Genomic DNA, 16361 nt, shown 5'->3' with positions numbered 1-16361 from the left:
CCCCCTTCCCCATCCTGCCAATGAAATATCCTCGTAACTGCAGGGCTGGAAGTAAGAGGCAGCTCGCACCTGCTCCCCACCCTTGATCCTGCACAGAAATCTTCAAACTATGAAAAAAGTGATTTCCCAACCTTTCCTTGATCTGTTTCCTGTATCAGGCTGCCAGAGTTAAGTGCTGGCTTCCCCACTTCTAGCTGGAAAACAGCTTGTGAACTTTTCCTTCAGGAACTTGTCCAACCCTCTTTTGAACCCCACTATTGGTCTTGACCACGTCCTCCGGCACCAGATTCCATAGCCTGATTGTGATCTCTTCTTACCTTTCCTTCACCTGACCTTCTTCTCGCAGCCCATGTCCTCTCTCCCAGCGTGTATCCCTTCTTTCATCCCTCGTCCCTTCTCTCAGCCTTCTCTGGCCTCACAGTCTGTGGCTACTCCAGTCCCTCTTCCCCCTCACCTCTTTCGCTCCCATTCAAAATTCCTTCTCCCAGTTTCTCTCCCAGCAGTATCCTCTCTCCCTTTCTGCAGTGTTCCTATCTCTCCGCCTGTATTAGCTCTCTTCCTTGCTCCATCTCCCTGCAGTTCTCTCAGCCTCTCTCTCATCCTCCTTATAATTCCTATGTCCCTCCTTCCTTTTCTAGTCCCTGTATCAGCAACTCTCCCCATCTCCACTGCCCCTCAGGAAACATATCTGTCCTACACCACTGCTGCTCTCTGGTCTCCCTGCAGCCCATTGGTCAGATATTCCACAGCCAGCCAATAGCTTGCAGGGGAGGTGGGATCAGTACAGAGGACACAGGTATGTAGTATCCATGCCTGGGCAATTAGTTTTATAGTCGGACACGGGGTTTTTTGTGTGTGTGTGTGTGTGTGTGTGTGGTCCCATGGGATGTGAGGCCATAGCATATATTGCTGCAACTGTTTATTCTGGCCACAGCAGTCCGTATTAAAAATAGGAGAAGCACTTCCTGACTGCCCTCCCCCACACCTCTGCAGCTTTCAGCTCCCAAGCTACAGAAGACAATAATGGGGGGTTGCTCGAGCCCCCACAGCACTCACAGAGCTGATTAGTCTGCTATACTGACACTCCGTGCTCCTTGATGGTATTACAGCCTTTTATGAATCCATTATTCTAACATTTTGGGACCACTGCTAGGGCTGCAGCCTCTTGCCTGACAAACACACACAAATTGTACACAAGACATGTCCTCTCCCTATTGAATTTTTATATCTATCTGGACTTTATTTATTTCATTTATTTTAAAAGCTTGTATGCCATATTTTCCAATAAAAACATGCATTAAAAATACACCAATGTACCAAAAACAGTAACAAACAATTGCAATAGGCTGTAGTTGCCTTAAATGCACCTCTACAATGCAGCATCCCAAAGAGGTAGGACTCATTAAAATCAGATTAGAAATGTAGTTGGAGTTTGCTGGATTAATAGTATGATAAATGTTTCCTTTCACTCTCAGACACAAGACTGATTCCTGTGCTAAACAGCACCTTTATTTTATTTCCTGTTTCCCGTGGCCTTTCCCATCTGGCTGTAAGCAGTGGCGAACAGTTCTTTCCTAACATAGAGTTGTAAGCCAAAGTGTAGGCACCCTGGTCAAATTGTACGTTTCAATGAATCTCTAGCGAAGCAGAAGCTGCACAACCTCTCTACAGCAGGGGTAGGCATATCCGCTTGAGTGCCATAAGTCAATCAACTTTTCAAGAAAACCATACTGAATATGCATGAGCTGGATTTGCATGCACCGCCTCCATCATATGCAGATATATCTCATGCATATTCAGTGTGAATATCCTGCAAAGCAAACTTGCTTGCAAAACTTGAGGACCGGAATTGCCTACCCCGTGCTAGGGCATTAATTATCTGAAAATTCCCAGAAGAAGGCTGGATTCCTGCTAGGGAGAGAAGAAGATGCTCCAAATACCACATAGGAACTAACTTTGTAACTGACAATTATTTTAACCTTCAGAGTTATAGAGTTCTGTCTAATAGCACTAAACACACATTGGACAATGTTATCACAAAAACAAAGAAATTCACGGTTGCTGAAGACTTGAGGCCCATTTTCCCTAGCTACTGAAATTCTGCAGACTTGACTTGATCTCTAGCTTTATCCCACTACCCCCACCACGGGGGATTCTCTATGCTTGTACATTTACATAGATTTTGATACTTTTTTTGGACTCACCACCTCCATTGAGACCTCGCTCTATGCATCTACCATCCTGTGAACAACATTTCTTCATGTTACTCAGGAGTCTACCCCCTTCCAACCACGAATCAGGACCCATGATTCCACAACTTCCTTTCCACCAAAAAATTCTTGCTTCTTTTGCATTCTAATGTCTCGATCACGGTAACATCGTAGTTGCTGGTAGATAAGGATCTCTTGGCTCACCAAGTTGCCTAGCTGCTCCCACCTAGTGTCACCACAGACCTAGCTCCCTCTCTTTCCTTACCACGGCACTCTCCATCTGTCACTAGTTTGGTTGCTACTATGTCTGCAGATAAATAAAATAGTACATGCCTGGAATTGTCTTATCTATTTAAAATCAGTTTTATCCCGCACCCTCCAAAGTTCAAGGCAGGTAACAATAGCACAAGCTTAAAATATACATATATGAAACAAACAAATACATATATAGCATGATACAAAAATCTGACTAAATAACAAACAAAGTACCCTCTCAGTAAAGGGGCACATTGAAAACCATAATCCTGAAACCATGAATCCTGTCTGAGCCTTTTCCTTGGCTTAATGGCTCAGTGGCAGTGCAGAAAGTCCCCAGTCCAAGCTGGGGTGGTTAGAACTGAGGACGGAGGGTGTCATAGTCATTGCTAAGGACACCTGCTGGCCCATGATACAAAGGCCTTAGTCTTTGGCTTCAGGCCTCAGAACCATTGCTGCAATGACCAAGCGAGAAGTAGGGGGAGGGTGTGTTATTAAAATTAGGGGAAACATCCCTGGGTGGTTATGAGTGAACGCTCGTGGTTCCAGGATCCCAGCAGCATGGTTTTGATTCAACGGGAAGAAGGGGGGGAACACCAACTACTGGCCAGTGGCCAGTAGTTGGTGTTCCACCTTCACGGAACGGAAGGATGGAGGGCTGCTATCTAAAAAAAAATAAAAAATAAATAAATAAAAACAGGGGTGGGTAAGAGTATGGGGTAAGGGTGTGGCCTGCTTGTTACAGCGGTTGCTACCCCTAATTGAGTTGGACGTTCACTTGAATGCAGATACGGCGCTGCTCTCTAAATTGGTGGTGGGGTGGAGGGGAATTAGGGCTGGAGGGTACTGGAAGCCAATAGTAACAGGTGGGAGAGAAAAAAAAAGGGGAAAAAATGGATAAAGTGCGTAGCTTGCTGGGCAGACTGGATGGGCCGTTTGGTCTTCTTCTGCCGTCATTTCTATGTTTCTATGTTTCTAACTACATGGCCATAAACAAGGTATTTCCTCACACTTCCTGCAGGACCCCCTCCTTCTATCTTCATATCCTGACCTTCTTGTAGCACACAGAAACTTATCCTCTCCTCCCTCTCATGCATGGTAATGGCAAACAAAGTTAGATCCTTAAGGCTTTTCTCATAGCATTTAAGATCCAAATTCTGCACCATGTTGACTTCCATTTGCAATGGTAATGACTTAGTTGCCTCATCCAGGATGCCCCTCATGTGCAGAATAGTCAATGGTTTGGTTGCTTACATTAAAATTCCGCCTGAAGATTCCTCTTGTCCCTATGGGGACATCGTGGATGGGGGCTGTTACACGAAATGAAGACATTACCATTGCATAAAGAAAGACAACAGCAGAGATTGGATTCAGGGAGCAGAATCAGAGGACGGAGGGTTTGTTTTGGTGCATTTTGCATAGAGAAACATTTGTTTAAAGTTACGCCGGTGATGCGTGCCACAAGCGGGAACAGACAGCTGTAAGGTATTAGCATGGCCGTGCATAAGAAAACATCTTCCAGTCTGTCTGCAAACTTACTGTACATTTTATCCCCAGAAATGTGAAACAGAAGGTCTCCAGACTCCGTATCCTGTATATAACACGCTCCCTCAGCCGGACACTTTAGCAACACTTTAATAATTGTTAACGGTGCTGCTGTAAGGAACTTCAGAGAGTGTCCAGCATGCACCGTCCCGGAATCAGCGCTTAGCATGCAGTTTTGTTAGTCGAGCTCATGGGCGCTAGGCTTCTTTGATGTTCTGGTATCTGCACATTTATTGCTACAAATAAATCGCATCTCCTCGTCCAATGAGGGGGAACTCATGTTGCTACCGCTTCTTCACTTCCTCTCTTTGGTGTCCTCCTTTCTCTGTTCTGGTTTCTATTTCTTTCTCCCTTTCTTCAGCAGGAGATTTTTCATTGCTCTTTTCCAGGGGCGGATTGCATGAAAATATTAACTCAGGGGATTTTTTTCAAAACCAGCCCACAGGATATCTGTCTGATTCCCTTGGGCATTCTCCTTGCAGCACGTGTTTTAACAGTTCCCAAAAGCACGCCAAACTGATCCTTCATAAGTACATCGTGTGACTGGAGCCTGGCGAATTGAGTCAAAAAATCTCCCATATAAATTTCACACTTTTCCTAAATAGTAGCGCACACCCTAGACCAAGGGTGAGCAAACAGAGCCATGTGCCTCCTTCCATCTCTCATAATTATATTTTGGAGTCGTGGTTTGGTGTTAAAGTCTCTCGTCAACCAATCAGCTCTTGAAGCAGTTCCCAAGTAATGTGACAACCACACTGCCAGCCAGTGTCAGACACACACAGTCTCTCAGACACAAACACCCACACACACTCTTTCACATACCCACTTTGTGTCCGAGAGAGGGTGTGTGTGTGGGGTGTCTCTCTCTCTGACACAAAGACACTCACACACACTCTTCCTCTGTGTATGGGTGCCTTTCTGTTTCAGAGAGTGAAACTCACACTCTCTCTCTGCCACACACATTCCATCATTGTGCTGCTGCTCATATGCTCATACAATGAGTGTCCCCACTCCAGTACTGCAACATTATCTAAAACGTTTCTGCTTGCTGCCAGTCCTTCCCCAGCCTGCAGCAGCCTTCTCCCTTTCCTATTCCTGCCCCTTTTTGGCACCCCCACTTCAGGAGACCCACAGTTAGCTGACCCCTTCAGGAGGAACGTCCAGACTACAGAAGCCTCTCCTTCACTGCACAGGCACTTCCTCTTGGCTCACCCCATCCCTTTTTCTCACTGTAGCTTGCCTCCACTTCTCCATAACCCCCCCCCCCCCCGCACACACACACACACACACACACACATACTCCAGTGTATTCCCATTGAGTGAGTGCTACAGAGTCTGCTGCTCTTATGGTTCCCCATGCTTTGCACTGCCTACTACTCTAAAGGAGGGGAGACCAGACTAATCGATTGTTCTTCCAGGGCTTATAAAGAAAAATGAAGCCCTGGCCAAGACTGGAGAGACCCAAAGTAGCACAGCTCCAATATCCTACTTTCCCATGTGGATCCAGTGCAACCAGGACTGGTGCAAGAGTATTAGGCGTCTTAGGTAAAGCTTACAGCCTTGTATCCCCCCCATCTCCTTCCTCCTCACACACAATTACAATTATACATTTATAATAATGTTTACATTAAAAAGCCAAAGTACAGTCTTATGAGGTAAAAGTGTCACTAACAGCACGTACATTATACTTACATGCAGTGCTGTAGTGCCAACCAGAAAACCCTGCAAAATAAAAAAAATTAAGAGACACTTAGATTTATTGCAATATGGGATCTATTGTAACACATGCTGAGTATGGGTTGGGCTCTCAGAAAGCCTTGGGTAAACTGAATTACAATTAAAATGTAGTAAAACTCCAATACCAAAACAGCAATAACAGCCAGCACTCAAACGGTGACAACTCTGCCTATGAAAAGGCAATGCCGCAAATATTACCCCAGAACAAGCTAAGCTGCTCTAGATCCCTCCATGCTAGCAGAATACCTCACCTCGGTCACACATGCAGAGCACAGATCAACCCTCACCAAATACAGAATAAAGAGACTAGAAAGTATAAACAGAAACGTGCAGGCAAAAATTGAATTGGAAACCGCAACAAGCTAGATCCTGTATGCAGTGCAACAATGGAAAAAGAGAAACATCATTCATCATAAAATATCAAGAAATATAAATCAGCAATAGTAAAGCCATACAAATAAAAAGGATAAATATCACAAAACAGCTGAACATCCAATAATTAAACTCATATAAAACTTTCAAAAATTTCCCAAAAAACAATAACATATTTTAAAACAGTAGACAGACTAATAACAATAAGATTTTAAAAATTCCCTCTTTCTGTACTTTTCAGTCACCCTGAGATTGTTCTGGATTAGTGGGGGTGAGGGAGTACACAAACTTTCTCTTCCTTCACACACATGCTGACATGCATACACACTCCCTTGTACGTGCTGACACATTCACACACTTCCACCCACATGCTCCCTCACACCCAGTGATATCTACACACATATGCTCCTTCGCACCCAATGACACCCACCCACCCACACTCCCTTGCACCTACTGACCCACACACATACACACACACACACGCTCTCTCGCACCCACTGACACCTACACACATACACACACACACATACTCCCTTGTACCCACTGACACCTACATACACTCCCTCATGCCCACTGACACCTACACACATGATCCCAACACATACACACGGATGCTTCCTCGCACCCACTGAATCCCTACACACTCTCTCGCACCTGACATTTATACACACATGCTCCCTTGCACTCACACCTATACACTCTCCCTCACTCCTACTCACACTACACACACACTCCCTGACTCCCAATGACACATACATACACACACATGCTCCCTTACATCTGCTGCAACACTGACTCACACGTGCTCCCTTTCACCAGCTGACACCTATGCACACGTGCCGGCTCTCTTGCACACTCCCACTCTCTCTCTTCTCCCCTGCTGCCTCTGAATATGTAAAAAAAAAAAATTATACTAATACACCAAAATCAGACCAATGAGTAATGAATTGCAAGAGTCCATACTAGAAAACAACAGCGCCTGTAAAATGGTACGGAAATCTGTGGTGTTGAGAAATGGTTTAAGATGTCGTAGTAAATTCAGTTTGTGATATGATATCTGTATTAAACGTTTGACCTGAGCATTCATACTCAATGACGGGTCAATTTGGATGCCAAGATTTCGCACAGTTTCGGTCATTGGAATATGTTGGCCATTGAGAGCGAGTTCGGATGGAGCGTTGCATAGAGGAAATCTTATTAGATGTATTATTTCAGTTTTCAGACTGTTTAATGCTAATTTGCTTTGGCTTAGCCAGTTCTGGATATCAGTAAGATAATTGGTCAAAGCCTGTTCAGTTTGAACCCAAGTCAATTTAATTGGGGAAAAAAATTGTATGTCATCTGCATCCCGTTCATAGTGTAATCCCAGACTCGCCAGTATTCTGCATAAAGGCCGTGCCTCGGAGCGAGGGGTCTCTCATTCACTGTGTGTGCGCCGGAGTCCCCGAGTTAGTGTCCAATGACAATGACAATATTAACCGAATCCTCTGCACCACAAATATCTTGCTTTTCTCTTACAGTCTCTCCCCTCTACCAATGCACGACTCATGATCAGGACAAGGAACGCATCCGCCCTCCAGGGCATGGAGAAGTGGAGTTCCCCAGTGGGCAGGGGATCCTTAAGCTGGGCGGGAAACCCCTTCCAAACTTTTGCACGGAGTCGAAACCTCTCCCCCTCCCAGGGGGTGAAGGCTCCAGATGGGGGTCCTCCGTAATCTCTACTTTGCTCTTCCTCACGGTTAGGCGAGCTTCTGCTATTTCTCCAGTTTCCTCTTCTTTTCTGGTTCCCAGCTGGGAGAGATCCCCCAGGAAACGGGCAGCTCGCCCTGCTCGGATGCAGAAAGGAAGGGGCAGCAGCCAAAACCCTTCCTCCTGGATCTCAACCTGAACTCCTTTTCCCTTTCATCAAAGTTCAGCCCTGGAGTTGCCCCTTGCAGCACTCACTGTCCCGGTTAGGGCAGGTCCTCCCTAACCGGGGCAGCCCCAGACCCAGGGATCCCCCCCTGCCCTGAATCCATGCACCACCCAGAGTCACAACCCGAAAAAACAACCTAGAGGGAAACCCCAATGAGCCGACCCTGGAACACCAGCTCAGAAAAAAACCCTCACTGCCTCCTAACTTCAGCAAACCCTAAGGGACTGGCCAGGCTCTCTCTGGTGACCGCTGCAGGGGGACGGCCATGCCAGCCCCCCCCCCCCAAAGGTAACCTCCCCCCACTCTGCATGAGTCACCCAGGGCTTAATGCTAATGAGCGGAGGGGCCGTTCGTTACAGGGGTCTAAATGGCAAGTAAAATGTAATGTGGACAAGTGCAAAGTGATGCACATGGGGAAGACTAATCCTAGCTACGTGCAAACCAGTGGTTTATTAAATTCTTCCTTTCCCTACCTGGCTACAGTACATTCAGTTTCAAGGGAGACGGCCCCGGTTCCTTTCCTTAGGAAGTCAGGAATGCAACTGAAGGATGTTCCTTCGCACTTGCTTGAGATGTTTATTGCTCCTTGATGTCCTCAGTGGAGGAGGGTGAAGCTGGGGCTGGAAACCAGTGGTTTTATATCATGGACTCCTGTGCCCTCCCTCCTCCTCCCAACAGACTTTACCTGGCCCAACTCACAATAAATAAATACATAAATAAAAAGGATGCCCTTTTGGCTACTTGCCAAGTAAAAAAAAAAAAAATAGTTGCCGAAACACTAACTGCTTTCTTCTTCAGACAATGCCCTTTCTGACTACTGCCAGCTGGTTCTCTGTCTCTTGGATATATACACCCAAGAGCTACCAGCACTTCATTTCCCCTGTTCAGGGCTACCGAAAACCAACTGTGGGCTAGTCTAGCCCATCAACATCCAGGTACTGTCGGAGCACGACCGGCAGCTGCGCTTCCGGGTTAGGTTACACATTGGTCACCAGTTCGTTGATTTCGATGCTACAATGGTCCTTGTTGGTGGCTCTCTCGTCACGGTTCCCCGCTGGGCTGTCTTCCTGCTCCACCTCTATAGGAGGAAACCCCCGTTCCGCTTTTGCCGTGTGCAAACTGTTCGTGCCTTCTGGGGCTCCATTTCTCTGGTAGGCCATGATCTGGTGGGCACTGATGGGTTTGGTTTCACAGACTGAAGGGACCTAGAAACGGGACAAAAAAAATCCAGTTCCTATCACTTTTTCTTGTGCTATAAGTGGTCATAATAATGCAACAGAGAGGGGAAGTCTATCAGTAGACCACATGCAGGCTCTAAAAGGCACGATCTCACAGCAGATCTCAGCGGGAAATGTCGCACCTGAAGCAGAAATGGGGAGAACCATTGGAACAAAATGAAGGTAAGGTTTCTTTCAAAGGCCACTTCTAAACATTCGAGCTGCCTTTATAGAGGGCTCTAATGCCAAGATGAGGCTGACTTCATCATTAGCTCGGGACATCTAACTTGGGTCACAGGTAATTGTCTGGCGAGAGAGTCCTCTGCCATGGGGATTATTAATTGACTAGAATAAGGGCCCATCACAAACGGCTGGAAAGAAATGCGTTGACCTGCATACAGTCGCATTCTGCCTCCAGAAATGCTCCTGTTCTCAGCAGTTGAAAGTGCAAACGCCGTACACAGCGCGTGCAGTTCTCCCGGTGGATAGAAGCCCACACGTTGCTAGGTAGCACACATTCTTTCACCCACTCAAAGGTTCATTCAGAATCCTGTTTTACATGCAAACATATGGCTACCTATGTGAAACATGCAGAAAATTGCCATCTTCACGTAAGAACCTAAGAAGCTGCCATCCTGGATCAGCCCAAGGGTCCATCAAGCCCAGCATCATGTTTCCAACAGTGGCCAATTCAGGCTGCAACTACCCAAACACTAAGTCTATCCCATGCTACTGATGCCAGTAATAGCAATGGCTATTCCCTATTGATCAACAGCAGTTTATGGATTTCTTCTCCAGGAAATTATCCAAACCTTTTTTAAACCCAGCTACACTAACTTCCCTAACCACATCCTCCAGCAATGAATTCCAGAACTTAATTGTGCATTGAGTGAAAAAGAACTTTCTCCGATTTTTTTAAATGTCCTATGAGAAAATAATTTTTGTTGTTTGTTGTGTTGGATTAAGATTGTTAAGAGACAATTGTTGGTGGGATACTGACAGGACACCTAAGGAAATGAAATCAAACATGAAAGTTCCCAGAAAGGCAATACAATAATGCTTTTTGGAGTGTGACACACAGAGTGATCAGCACACAAGCACAGCAAATTATATAAAGAGAGAGACCCACAGGCAATTGACTGGCAATAGAGAACTTATCCACAGGTTTATTGATTATTTATTGATAGAGAACTTATCCACAGGTTTATTGATTATTTATTGGTAGAGTACTTATCCACAGATGTATTGATTATGTATTGATAGAGAACTTATCCACAGGTTTATTGATTATTTATTGGTAGAGTACTTATCCACAGATGTATTGATTATGTATTGATAGAGAACTTATCCACAGGTTTATTGATTAGTCCCCAATGACAATGCTGTCAAGTAAGGACTAGAAGGGTGTGTCCTAGTTCCAAAGGTAAACCTGAGGAATAGAGATCAGTATCTGTACCCTGATTGTCAGAAAGTTAATGATATTACAAAAGGAAAAAAACTGTGTGAGTTGAACTAATTATCTGAGCAAATGTGCTCTGGAAATTGGGTAAATATGTATAATTTCTTTTTCAAAAAATACATAGACTAGGGGACAATCCATGACATTAGTAAGTAGCACATTCAAAACAAAATCAGAGAAAATTATTTTTCACTCAAGCACAATTAAGCTCTGGAATTCATTGCTGGAGGATGTGGTAAAGGCAGTCAGCATACTGGGTTTAAAACAGGTTTGGACAAGGTCCTGGAGGAGAAGTCCATAAACCATTATTAACCAAGAAGACTTGGGAAAGCCACTGCTTATCCCTGGGCATTAGCAGCATGGGATCTATTTACTGTTTGGGATCCTGCCAGGTACTTGTGACCTGGAGTGGCCACTGTTGGAAACAGGATGCTGGGCTTGATGGACCCTCAATCTGACCCAGAATGGGGATTCTTATCTTCTTATTAGTAAGAGAGCAGCCAGGCCTGCAGCTGGAGGAGCTCAGGGTGACACAGTGATTTTATCAGCTAAGGACTGCACTTCAGACCTCTCACCTCATCACTCTGCACCGCAAAGTCCTTTCTGCAGACATGAGCCATAATCCCAGCTGCCAAGGCATCCCCCAGCACGTTGATCATTGTTCGAAATCTGTCGCTGACAAATCAAAGAAGGCATTTCAGTAAGCAGTTAGCACCTAGCACCTGGTAATTTTAGAGTTTTACCAAGAAGTAATATAAATGTAGGGTTTTAATTCTGTTTCTTGCATTGTTTCCATTCTATTTTCCATTGTATTTGATATTGTAAGGAGTCACAGGGCCTTGTCCCCTTTCGCCTCCCCAATAACATATTCTGTGGCCATCATAGCAATGGGGAAGGGGTGTTTTCAAATGACCCCCATATGCTAAAGTCTGCTGGTATGAAACTAGAAGTTTCCAAGCGGATTTATACGGGAGCAGGTGTAATTTTAAGGTCTATATTTAGATGCTTACTTTGAAAATCTGCATAAAAGAAGGCAGGGCCAGTGCAAGAGTATTTGGCACTCTATGTGACTCTTCGGTCATGCAACTTCGCTCCAATTTACCTATTGGTGGCAGCTCCAGCACAGCGCTCCCTCCTCCAGGCGCTCCCTCCCTGCTCCAGCACAGCGCTCCCTCCTCCAGGAGCTCCCTCCCTGCTCCAGCACAGCGCTCCTTCCTCCAGGAGCTCCCTCCCTGCTCCAGCACAGCGCTCCCTCCTACCAGGAGCAATGGTTCCAGCACGCCGCTCCCTCCTACCAGGAGCTCCGTCCCTGCTCCAGCACAGCGCTCCCTCCTCCAGGCGCTCCCTCCCTGCTCCAGCACGCCACTCCCTCCTCCAGGAGCTCCCTCCCTGCTCCAGCACAGCGCTCCCTCCTCCAGGAGCTCCGTCCCTGCTCCAGCACGCCGCTCCCTCCTCCAGGAGCTCCCTCCCTGCTCCAGCACAGCGCTCCCTCCTCCAGGAGCTCCCTCCCTGCTCCAGCACGCCGCTCCCTCCTCCAGGAGCTCCCTCCCTGCTCCAGCACAGCGCTCCCTCCTCCAGGAGCTCCCTCCCTGCTCCAGCACGCCGCTCCCTCCTCCCAGGAGCTCCGTCCCTGCTCCAGCACAGCGCTCCCTCCTCCAGGAGCTCCCTCCCTGCTCCAGCACAGCGCTCCCTCCTACCAGGAGCAATGACTCCAGCACAGCGCTCCCTCCTCCAGGAGCTCCCTCCCTGCTCCAGCACAGCGCTCCCTCCTACCAGGAGCAATGACTCCAGCACAGCGCTCGCTCCTACCAGGAGCTCCCTCCCTGCTCCAGCACAGCGCTCCCTCCTCCAGGAGCTCCCTCCCTGCTCCAGCACAGCGCTCCCTCCTCCAGGAGCTCCGTCCCTGCTCCAGCACACCGCTCCCTCCTCCAGGAGCTCCCTCCCTGCTCCAGCACAGCGCTCCCTCCTCCAGGAGCTCCCTCCCTGCTCCAGCACGCCGCTCCCTCCTCCAGGAGCTCCCTCCCTGCTCCAGCACAGCGCTCCCTCCTCCAGGAGCTCCCTCCCTGCTCCAGCACGCCGCTCCCTCCTACCAGGAGCTCCCTCCCTGCTCCAGCACAGCGCTCCCTCCTCCAGGAGCTCCCTCCCTGCTCCAGCACAGCGCTCCCTCCTACCAGGAGCAATGACTCCAGCACAGCGCTCGCTCCTACCAGGAGCTCCCTCCCTGCTCCAGCACAGCGCCCCCTCCTCCAGGAGCTCCCTCCCTGCTCCAGCACAGCGCTCCCTCCTCCAGGAGCTCCCTCCCTGCTCCAGCACAGCGCTCCCTCCTCCAGGAGCTCCCTCCCTGCTCCAGCACAGCGCTCCCTCCTCCAGGCGCTCCCTCCCTGCTCCAGCACAGCGCTCCCTCCTACCAGGACCTCCCTCCCTGCTCCAGCACAGCGCTCCCTCCTCCAGGAGCTCCCTCCCTGCTCCAGCACAGCGCTCCTTCCTCCAGGAGCTCCCTCCCTGCTCCAGCACAGCGCTCCCTCCTACCAGGAGCAATGGCTCCAGCACAGCCCATGGGCTCAGCACCCACGTAGCAGCAGGGGCGTGGGATGCAGCAAAAAGTACGCAAGGCAAATTCACAATGAAATAGTCGTGCGGGCCCTTCCTCCTCCCCCCCCCCCCCCCCCCACCCAATTCTGCTCCCGTTTCTCCATGGGTAAAAGCGCGCGCGCTGCGATACGGTACGCATGCTTGTGCCTGCCCTGAGGTTGGGGGAGGGAGGGGTTTAATAACGCATTTTTACGCAGGTAGACATCGGTTTACCTCACATATAAACATTTGACAGCTGCTCTCACAAGCCCATGCAGCAATCTGGACATTTAAACGCTGTGCGCTGGATTTCGGCGCACGGTTTTAATGCTCTGATTAAAATATTTTTTAAAAAAAAAGCAGGCTGCCTGTAAAGTGTACGTTCAGCACAGGCCAAAAGCACATTATAACTTGGGAAGGGGAGGGAAGACGTCCTAGACAGGCGGATTGCAGTTCAGGTAAGTACTGACTTATCCGGCAAGATTCGCCGCTGCCACTTACCCGCATAAATCAGTACTTATCTGAAAAGTGTTCTTGTCTTTTCTTTCTTCCCTTTTTTGTTGTTTTGCTTTTTTTTTTTTTTTATTTACTGGTTTTAAGTGCCAGTGCAGTAGCGCTGGAAACATTAACTCCATCTCTGACCCTGGGGTTAATTTTCCAGCCCTCTGAAAATCCTGGCCGGGCCTCTCTGCATCGGGGAGTACTACTTAATGCCCTCATTTGCATGGGATTTCCATGCGAGGGCGCTATGCGGTATTCACGTTTTTACAGCGCACATTCTGTGAGCGTAAAGCTCCTGGCTGCATCGGCGGTAAGGCTTACGCTCACACATAATGAGCCTTGAAATGAGGGCAAAGCTGAAGCTGTGCGTTGGGCTGGAACGTGGGCCTGTCCGTATTTTTGTTATCCCGTCACAGTTCAGCCGTCACGATTCCTCCTGCCTCATGCAGAGGGGCCGTAACCTAGGAAACAGCCCGAGCCCCAACCAGCAAAACTCCTATTCCTGCCCTACGCACGGTCAGTTAAAAGAGCGCACCCTGCAGGCTGTGCAGGGAGCTGCATTTAGCAGTAAAGAGATGAAATCTAGCTAAAGTGCATCCTGGCACAGTGTTTTCTTTTCGAGGAAGGAGCACAATGCCAGTCCATGCGGATCACTTACAGAGCCCAGTCCACTGCGATAATTAAAGTGATGTCATCTGTGGGCAGGCCAACAGAGGTCAGCACAATGACCATGGTCACCAGGCCGGCTTGGGGGATCCCCGCTGCTCCGATACTGGCCGCGGTCGCTGTGATACTTCAGAAGAGAAAGGAAAGGGATACTCATGAACAGGGGAGGAGACCTTACCAAAAAAACCCTTCTAAATATCTCATTCAGTGCAGCTGAGACACAATCACTCTTGGCAAATGCCAAATGTCTTTGTGTCCGGCTCCGGGACTGATCGGCAGGGAGTTCTCCTGGGGAAGGCTCCATCATTCCTAGCGGTGCCACTACCTGGAGGAGATGGAGATGGGGGGGGGTTCTGGAAAGGATTCTCCTCTCTTCCCCTCCAGTTCTCAGACAAAAATCGCACCTGGGAGATGATTTCCTGCTGACAGAAGTTTTAATCAAACAAAACAGTGAAGCGGGTTCTTTGCCCCTCCAGACTCTTAACATGCGTTTCTCCAGCTTAGGTGATGTGCAGCCTTTGTGCATGGCAAACAGACTTTCAGGTGGTGCACACTTTCACCATTTCACGTGAACTATGTGGGTGAAGAAGAGGGCGTTCCAGGGAGGAGTTCCAAAGCACACACACATGGAAGGGTTTTGTAAGCTACACGCGTGCTCGTACGCCTTCCACTCCAGTCGCAGACTTGAAATCGCACTTGGGTCTTTCGCCTGTAGTTTTCGGGTGGGAGGGTCAGCCTTGAAGCTGTTTACTATGCATTTTTTGGTGATTTTATCGTCAGTGTCACTTTTACGTGTGTTTTTGGAGGGGTGGGCGGTGCTGGAATGTCTGGGTGGACTGTGATTAAATGCACGCGCACAGCTATTTTCATGTGCGGAGAACATCCGTAGGTTATAAAATCCCCGCCTCCTCGCATAAACCGAGGGCAGTTACAAGCAGGGGTTACAGTTATTTCCCTGAGGGGATGAGAGTTAAAGCCCTTCCTTCCTGAAGCTTTCTGCAGCAAGCGTGGGAGCCTTTCCAAAAAGGTGGGAGAAAGGTTTTGCCAAAGAAGGACCCAAGGAGAAGAAGTGAGGGTTTCAGTTAGGACCACTGTTCCTTGTAAGATGTTTCCAGAGGGGAGAGAGAGAGAGACAGAGAAAAACCTCTGCCCCAGGAGACTCAGATGCTCTTCCAACACGGAGCTGCAATGGGGTCACCCTCTGTTACTCCAGCCTCACATTTTAGAAAATGGTTGAACCACTGCTCAACTATCAACAGCACCCAGGCCTCAGCAGGAATGAAATAGACCCCAGCCACCCTTTCAGACGGCATGGCCAGCAAGTCAGTAAGGCAACCAAACTCAACAGCCCATTCATGAGGAATGCTCACACTGCAATCTCAACTCCCCTTCCCAGCTTGATCTTTTGTTTGATCTCCTGGGAAATAGCTTGGTGGGCCTTGGGCTCACAGTAAGGCTTCTACCAGATCATAACCCTGGGCTGGGTGTGAATTCCATGCTATATGATGGTTATGTTGTGGCCTCTCCAAAAATACATCACAATTTCAGGCCAGAAAGTCAAGTAGATCTCTTTTCTAGGTGGGGGGGTGAATTCTTCCCCTATAACAAGGCCACTTGGACAGCCTCCCAGGAGGGCGTTGAGACCCAGGTCATCAGTTGTACCCTCTAAGCAGACTAAGCCACACCCCCGATCTGTCCACTTTTCACCAACTTTACGTGGAGTGGCTGAGTACGCTTCCTTTTGTCCAGTCTCAACCCCAGAAATTTCACCGGTCTTTTTTACCCTACAATTTCGTAATGGCCTTGCCAGTGGGCCATTAATTTTCTTTTGAATTTAGAGAGAAGAACCAGGATGTTGTTTCCAAATTGAAATGTTCGCTTAATGGTTTGTTGATTATAACCGCAAGACTGTG

The 16361-nt window shown here is 48.2% G+C and overlaps 1 protein-coding gene across 1 annotated transcript in view; it reads right to left on the bottom strand.

Annotated features, from left to right (window-relative positions):
- Positions 1–9011: 9011 nt before the first annotated feature.
- The window catches only part of SLC1A7 (solute carrier family 1 member 7), a 48964-nt gene continuing 41614 nt past the window's right edge, over positions 9012–16361 (bottom strand). Inside the window, exons 9-11 of the mRNA XM_029618385.1 lie at positions 14441–14575; positions 11286–11385; positions 9012–9239 (exon numbers count right to left, since the gene is read on the bottom strand). Of these exons, the coding sequence (XP_029474245.1) occupies positions 9012–9239; positions 11286–11385; positions 14441–14575 (463 nt within the window). The remainder of the gene's footprint in view (positions 9240–11285; positions 11386–14440; positions 14576–16361) is intronic.

The sequence above is a fragment of the Rhinatrema bivittatum genome, chromosome 10 (genome assembly GCF_901001135.1).
Source record: "Rhinatrema bivittatum chromosome 10, aRhiBiv1.1, whole genome shotgun sequence".
In the NCBI taxonomy this organism is placed as follows: Eukaryota; Metazoa; Chordata; class Amphibia; order Gymnophiona; family Rhinatrematidae; genus Rhinatrema; species Rhinatrema bivittatum.
The sequence above is the reverse complement of the archived record's forward strand: the minus strand, read 5'-3'. Positions and strand labels throughout refer to the sequence as shown.